Source organism: Nothobranchius furzeri, chromosome 10 (assembly GCF_043380555.1).
Source record: "Nothobranchius furzeri strain GRZ-AD chromosome 10, NfurGRZ-RIMD1, whole genome shotgun sequence".
NCBI classification, from domain to species: Eukaryota; Metazoa; Chordata; class Actinopteri; order Cyprinodontiformes; family Nothobranchiidae; genus Nothobranchius; species Nothobranchius furzeri.
In genome coordinates this window covers 32,798,763-32,806,262 of record NC_091750.1, presented here as the reverse complement: position 1 = coordinate 32,806,262, position 7,500 = coordinate 32,798,763, and the positions used below count along the sequence as shown (strand labels likewise).

General features: G+C 48.6%; 1 protein-coding gene across 1 annotated transcript in view; it reads right to left on the bottom strand.

Annotated features, from left to right (window-relative positions):
• notch1b (notch receptor 1b) overlaps positions 1-7,500 on the bottom strand; it is a 59,269-nt gene that overhangs the window by 7,272 nt on the left and 44,497 nt on the right. Inside the window, exons 17-27 of the mRNA XM_070555544.1 lie at positions 7,483-7,500; positions 7,167-7,395; positions 6,540-6,741; positions 6,241-6,394; positions 5,970-6,154; positions 3,672-3,804; positions 2,974-3,231; positions 2,570-2,682; positions 882-1,453; positions 359-790; positions 120-268 (exon numbers count right to left, since the gene is read on the bottom strand). The exon at positions 7,483-7,500 is cut by the window's right edge and continues 135 nt beyond it. Coding sequence (XP_070411645.1) covers positions 120-268; positions 359-790; positions 882-1,453; positions 2,570-2,682; positions 2,974-3,231; positions 3,672-3,804; positions 5,970-6,154; positions 6,241-6,394; positions 6,540-6,741; positions 7,167-7,395; positions 7,483-7,500 — 2,445 coding nt within the window. The remainder of the gene's footprint in view (positions 1-119; positions 269-358; positions 791-881; positions 1,454-2,569; positions 2,683-2,973; positions 3,232-3,671; positions 3,805-5,969; positions 6,155-6,240; positions 6,395-6,539; positions 6,742-7,166; positions 7,396-7,482) is intronic.

The window sequence follows — 7,500 nt, the reverse complement described above, 5'->3', positions numbered from 1 at the left end:
CAAAAACGAGAGAAAATGATTTAACGTCGTTTTTGAAAGACTTTAAGAGACTGAAGACGTTTAGAAAATCTTAAAGAAAGCAGATATGTATGAAATGCAGCCGAGCAGAGGGAACTCACTATAAACAGCTTCAATGGTGAATGGAACATCAAGTTTGCCGCTGGACTCCAGAGCCCCGAGGAAGGCAGCGGCATCATCAGTACTCTGGAAACACTCGCTGGTCTGCTGGAAGCACTGACGGTTGTCCATCTCTAAGTAGACAACAGATCTGTGAATAGAACAGAAGGCACAGTTTATTACTTATGTTATAGCTACGCTATAACAAGTTATCCAATCACACACTCGTCTGTTTCCTCACCCCTTGATCTGCAAATGATCGAGCTCCCTCCTCGCTCTCCTGCTGCCGACCACCACATCGTACACACTTCTCTTCATCACAGTCAGCGCCTTGCCAGGAACCTCTGACCAAGAGTCCACCGAGCGCTTCACATTGTACTTCTTCAGCTCCTGTTCGTTCCCATAGTACGGGTAAACCATCAGCTCCCCATTTGCATCCTTCCTGAATAGCACGTTGGTTCTGAGGACGCGGCTCAGCTCGCGCAGGAAGCCAAACGAGTTGTTGAGGAGATGCTCGGGGGTGATGTGGACCACCAGGACCAGCTGGCCCACTGCTATCTTCTCAGGCATGTTGGCGCAGTCCAAGCCGTCCCACTCGCACTCTGCGTTGTTGCAGCCCTGGTCACAGTGGCCATCAGCATAGTGGTCCTTGCAGTACTGGTCGTACAGTGGACTAAAGGAAAACAGGCGATGATTGAAGTTCTTATGACGGGTATTAAGTCAAGGTTGTTAACGTGCTTAACTTCAACAAAGAGGCTGCTTACTTGCACTGTCCTTCCAGGTTCTGACAGTCAAATCCATCGTAGAGACACCCAGCATTGTCGCACTGTGAATCGCACTTTTCGTCGTTAAAGTATCTCCAGCACTGCAGAGAGGCGGAGCAGTTCTTCCACGGGTCATCGAAGTTCAGTGAGCAGTCGCCGTTGTCCCAGCCGCACGCGTGGTTGTTGCAGAGCACGTCGCAGTACTTGTTGTGTTTATGCTCCTCGCACTGCGGGATTTCACAGGCGACCATCACGTCTGCCGGCGGCGGGATGGTTTGGCCCACGCCTCCCGGGAAGCTGTAGTCCAGGATGTGGCAGCGGAGGCCGTTGAAGTTGGTGGGACAGATGCAGTGGTAGAACGGCACTTCGCTGCTGTATTCACACGTGCCACCGTTGTAGCAGGGGCTGGAGTTGCACGGGCTGTGAGTGGGATACTGGCACTCAGGCCCGGTGAACGATGGCAGACACACACACTTGGGACTGTTGTGACCAGAGATGCAAGTCCCACCATTACGACAGTGAAGACTGCCACAGGCCTTCGAGTCATATTCACACGAGGAGCCGGTGAAACCCTTAAAATCACAAACAAGCTTTATTGTTGTGTTAGTAAACAGTTTATTGTGTCTTTTACAGAACTTATCAAAAGAAATTAGTATATTTCAGATTAAAATTCAGGTTAATACAACTAAGTAAACAGGCTCTGAGTGAAAAACACAAGCTAGCTTTTTTATATATAATTAACTCGTTCACTGCCCATGACGACTAAAGTCGACATTTGCATGTTTTTGCTGTGTGGGCGTCGGACGAGCCCCCGCACCGAGAGAACAAACATCTCAGCCCTGAAGCCGATCTTCATCCGCGTACGACACGCGTCACGTGACCAGGAAGCAGAACATCCATGTGTTAGGAGATCGTTTTGGGCCGCTGCTGTAAAGAAAGTGAGGCGCGAACCGGAGAAGCTTCTGCCGATCACAATTCAACAACGGATTATGAAAGAATGGATAACGCTCGAAACGTGCGGATTCTTCCTGATGTAAGAGGTGAGTCTCCGCTTTGTTTCTGTTGTTTTGGTGTCGACATCATCCTAGCGCGCAACGTTCTGTCACTCTTAAAAAAACAGTAAAAACGGTGAGAAACGCTGTCAGCGAGTGAGTTAAGAAAATGCAACAAGAAAGTAAAAAGGGAAATGCTCCTTTAATTCTCAAGAGGCCAGTTAAGCAACAATCGATTCCAACAAGGTGTGTGTGTGTGTGTGTGTGTGTGTGTGTGTGTGTGTGTGTGTGTGTGTGTGTGCAGGGAAACATATAAAACATGCAAGTGGTGGTCCTCCAGAACCAGGATTGAATTCTCCTGTCTTGAGACATCACTTGGGAATTTCATAACCTGCAACTTCATTTGAGACTTTCATGTCCTAGGACTTGACTTGGGACTTGCATATCCTGAGACTTGACTTGGGACTTGCATATCCTGACACTTGACTTGGGACTTGCATATCCTGAGACTTGACTTGGGACTTGCATATGCTGAGACTTGACTTGACCTAGCACTTGCATGCCTTGGTATTTGATTTGACTCGCCTTGATACCGAGTCATGACTAGTAAAACAAAGACGGGACTTCCTCTCTGGTTATAATCATCATGTGTACAGGGTTAGGGTTAGGGCTGGCGTCTGAGACGAACATACTCACAGGAGGACATTTGCAGATGAAGCCATGTGGTGTGTTACTGGCTACTGAACAAGTTCCTCCGTTACGGCACGGTTTCGTCTTGCAGCCGTCAAAGATCGTGTCACAAAGCTGGCCTGAGGAGAGATCACACACAAACAAAAGTAAGATGTTGTATCAGTCTGCAGCTATGAAATACTAATATGTAGAAACACTTCCTGATATTATTTGAAGTTTAATTCATAGTAGTCGAGAAAGTCACTAATATCTGCTAATTCCTGGTATATTAGCTTAAATATGAATATTTAGATTATTCTGAATTCATAAACAAGGAACCAGACGATCTTCATAAGGAAACCTGCTAATTAAACCCATGAAAGTGTCATTTCATAAACTGGCACCATGTAACTGCATGGGCCCTGCTGTACCTGTGTATCCTGTCAGACACTCGCAGCGATAACCATTAGTCAGCTGGATGCAGCTGTGTGTGCCCCGCGGGTTGCACGGGTTGGACAGACATTCATTGACGTCTCCCTCGCAGCGCTCCCCAACATATCCCGCGGGGCAGATACAGTGGTAGCCTCCCACTCTGTCCACGCACTTTCCTCTGTTAAAGCACTTTGGCTCTTTGGTGACGGGGTCCGTCAGAGGGTTGCAGTCGTCGACGTTGATCTCGCAGTGCACACCTGGTTTATGAATAGATGGAAAAGTGGTTTTCAACCTTCATCTACTTCAGCCGCAGTGATCTATTCCTAATAATCAGTCTCTAAGCATCAGTATGTGAAAGAGGCATGTTTAAAAGATGCTACTAAAGTACCACAAACTACTAGAATATCCGTGCTCTTAAGTCTGATTGACGCACAGAGCCTGAGCCGAGCTGCTCCCAAAAACTCTAAAAACCTGTTGGATGCTTCGGGGTCCGCCCGACTCGGCTGACCTGCAACGCGCTACTCCCTTCAAGTCTGAGGGAGAAATCAATGGCAAATTTACAAGCAGAGGAAGAGTTGGAGGCGAGCTGCGAGGAGGGGTTTTAATGGCCTGGGTGCTGTTAAGCCCTAATTAATGAAGCGTGGAGATGTGGAGAAGAGGCTGGAGAGGCGGAGGAGTGTGTGTGGGGTCTGCTGACCTTGGGTTCCTCTGGGACAGGAGCATTTGTATGTATTGATCAGGTCAATGCAGGTGCCTCCGTTCTGGCACGGCTGGGAGAAACACTCATTGATGTCCACAGAGCAGTTGGTCCCCAAGTAGCCTGACATGCACTGAGGGACGGAGAGAGGGAGAAAGGAGAAGAAAGCAGGAAAAGAGAGAAGAGGTGGAGAGCTGAATCAATGTCTGGCATCAAACAGAGAAACTTTTGTTTACCTGGCTGTTTCCTGGCATCCTCCTGCCAAGGCCAGCAGATCCTTTTCTCCAGAGGAGATTAACAAAACCGAGTTGTTTGTTTTCTATTTATAAACAGGACTCTTCATTAGAGGCATTGCTGAGAGGAGAGCAGCAGCAGAACCCCACCCATCGGGCTCCATTTAACAAATAAGCCTGCAAGTCACAAACGCTGGGTCCTGGCATCTATGTGGCTGTAACTTTGATATGTGACACCACCTGAGTATTATTTCAGACCGGGAACATCTAACCAAGAGGACAATGCAACCATGACAGTGCAACTGCTCAGGAATGGCTTTGGAGGCACAGGAAAAGTCCAGATTGTAATCTGATCAGGCAGGAGTTAGACGTCAGAGCACCAAGGTTGTTTCAAAAGTCCTGATCCCAAAAGAAGCTCCGTGTTGTCTCAAATAAACACTTCTCTGCTAAATTAAAGGCATGTAGCATAAAAATAGGATAAAATAATTATTTCTGTTTCCCTCTTTTTTATCTATTAATAAATACCGTATTTTCTGGACTATAAGTCACACTTTTTTTCATAGTCTGGTTGATCCTGTGGCTTATATACCAAATTATGTAGGCTATACCGCGCTGCTGCGGGCCGGCTCCGGTCCAGGTTTCAGCTCCTCTGCCCCGCTGGGAGGGTTTCAAACACCGCCATCACCTGCTGGAGACCGCGGCGCGCTGCTGCGCCCTGGTTGTTTATTCTGTTATTGCTACCGGTACTTGTCTTGCAATGTGAAATGCTTGGTCTCAGATTTTGTAAGAAAAATGATAAAATTTCCCCCCAAAATACGACTTATAGTCCAGAGCGACTTGTACTCCGAAGGACTTGTACTCTGGAGCGACTTGTACTCCGAAGGACTTGTACTCTGGAGGGACTTGTACTCCGAAGGACTTGTACTCCGGAGCGACTTGTACTCTGGAGGGACTTGTACTCCGAAGGACTTGTACTCCGGAGCGACTTGTACTCCGGAGGGACTTGTACTCCGGAGGGACTTGTACTCCGGAGCGACTTGTACTCTGGAGGGACTTGTACTCTGGAGGGACTTGTACTCCGAAGGACTTGTACTCCAGAGCGACTTGTACTCCGGAGCGACTTGTACTCCGGAGCGACTTGTACTCCGGAGCGACTTGTACTCCGAAGGACTTGTTCTCCGGAGGGACTTGTTCTCCGGAGCGACTTGTACTCCGGAGCGACTTGTACTCCGAAGGACTTGTACTCTGGAGGGACTTGTACTCCGGAGCGACTTGTACTCCGGAGCGACTTGTACTCCGAAGGACTTGTACTCTGGAGGGACTTGTACTCCGAAGGACTTGTACTCCGGAGCGACTTGTACTCCGAAGGACTTGTTCTCCGGAGCGACTTGTACTCCGGAGTGACTTGTACTCCGGAGCGACTTGTACTCTGGAGGGACTTGTACTCCGGAGCGACTTGTACTCCGAAGGACTTGTACTCTGGAGGGACTTGTACTCCGGAGCGACTTGTACTCCGGAGCGACTTGTACTCCGAAGGACTTGTACTCTGGAGGGACTTGTACTCCGAAGGACTTGTACTCCGGAGCGACTTGTACTCCGAAGGACTTGTACTCTGGAGGGACTTGTACTCTGGAGGGACTTGTACTCCGAAGGACTTGTTCTCCGGAGCGACTTGTACTCCGGAGCGACTTGTACTCCGAAGGACTTGTACTCCGGAGCGACTTGTACTCCGAAGGACTTGTTCTCCGGAGCGACTTGTACTCCGGAGCGACTTGTACTCCGAAGGACTTGTTCTCCGGAGGGACTTGTACTCCGGAGGGACTTATAGTCCGGAAAATACGGTAATAAAATCTCACAGTAAAAACTGTCTATGAAGGCTCTAAAGCTGCGACAGAAGAAAACGTAGCGCTGAAACGTATTCAGACTTGTTTAAATCTGCAAACATCTTAGATTTGTGAGATTTTGCACATTTGCAGCTTAAAGCCACGCACACGCAAACACAACGATAATCCAGGTGCAGTCTGCACTGGTTTCACGTTGGTGCCGGTGGGTTTCCTGCTGGTACCTTGCACGTGTATCCACCCAGGAAGTCTGTGCAGGTGGCTCCGTTCTGGCAGGGGTTCGGCGTGCATTCGTCTACCTGCTCCTCACAGTAGCTCCCAGTGTACCCGACCTGACAGTCGCACTTGTGGACGTTTCCTGTGTCCCGACACTGACCCGAGTTTTGACACAGCTGGGAAACGTCGACACCTGAGACGAAGACAGATTCGTTTTAACGCCCGCAGAATGTGATATCGTTTTATTTTGTCACACACAGATGCTTCATCGCGGTCTACCTCTCTGTTTAGCCGCCACCTCACAGGAAACACTCGGGACATCACAGTTAACGCCCGCCCAGCCGGTACCGCACTGACAGCTGTAGGCGGTCCCACTTTGCCAGCAAGAACCCCCGTTTTTACAGGGCGATGTCTCGCACCAATGAACGATGTTCTGAAACACAAACAACAACAAACTTGGCTTTTATCAGACATTCAAACATCTAACCAAGCCATCAAGGCAAATTTCCACAAGTAAGTCACTTGAATATATTTTAAACTTTCAAAATAAGACTTGATAAGTATAACGTGCCTGCTACCTGACAAGTGAGTCCAGTGTAGCCATGGGGACAGGTGCACTGGTAGGCGCCGTAGCTGTCCTGACAGGTGCCTCCATGCAGACAGGGTTTGGAGTCACACTCGTCGATATCATGCTGGCAGTAGCTTCCAGTGAAGCCTGGTGGGCACAAACAGGTGAAGGTGTTGATGCCGTCCACACAGGTGCCGCCGTTAAAGCACGAGCTGTGGAAAAACAAACATATGAATAAAACAAAAAACTGCTGAGAAAAATCTGTTTTTCTTTAAAAAAAAAAAAAAAGATAAAATCAATCAAACATTTTTGAGCTGCAAGCAAATTTAACGCCGATCTATAAAGAGAAAGTTTTCTAATTAAACTTTAGTTTTTACCTGAATACCAAACATCATGTTCAAAGTTCTCACGCACCAGAGACACTGGGCTTTTCCATTCTAATAACATTAAATTATTATACAGACTCTAACTTATCAGCGCTTTTGTAACAGCTGCAACTCAACACTAGTTGCTGCTGAGCAATCCTCCACCACCGGGGGCAGCAGTGGACCAGACTGGGAGATCTGGCCATAAATGAACGTCTCATCAATCAGAGTCAGAGCGGTGGGGTTGAAAGCCTGACTTTGCCTCCCCGTACCTCTCTGTGCAGTCGGGGGTGTTATTTTCACAGTGGATCCCACTGAAACCAGGTGGGCAGGTGCAGGTGTAGCTGTTCACACAGTCTGTGCAGTTGGCTCCATTCCTACACGGGTTGCTCTCACACTCGTTGATGTCCTCCTCGCATTTCGGCCCCCGAAAACCAGGCAGGCAGGTGCACAGGAAGCTGTTGGCCTCGTCTTTACAAAGGCCGCCGTTGCTGCAGGGATCTGTGAGGAGAGGTTAGAGAAGCTCTGCTCTCTCCTGCTGGTCTCTGTGACAGGTGTGAAATAGGAGACAGGTAAACCGGAACTTACTGGGCTTGCAGTCGTCTC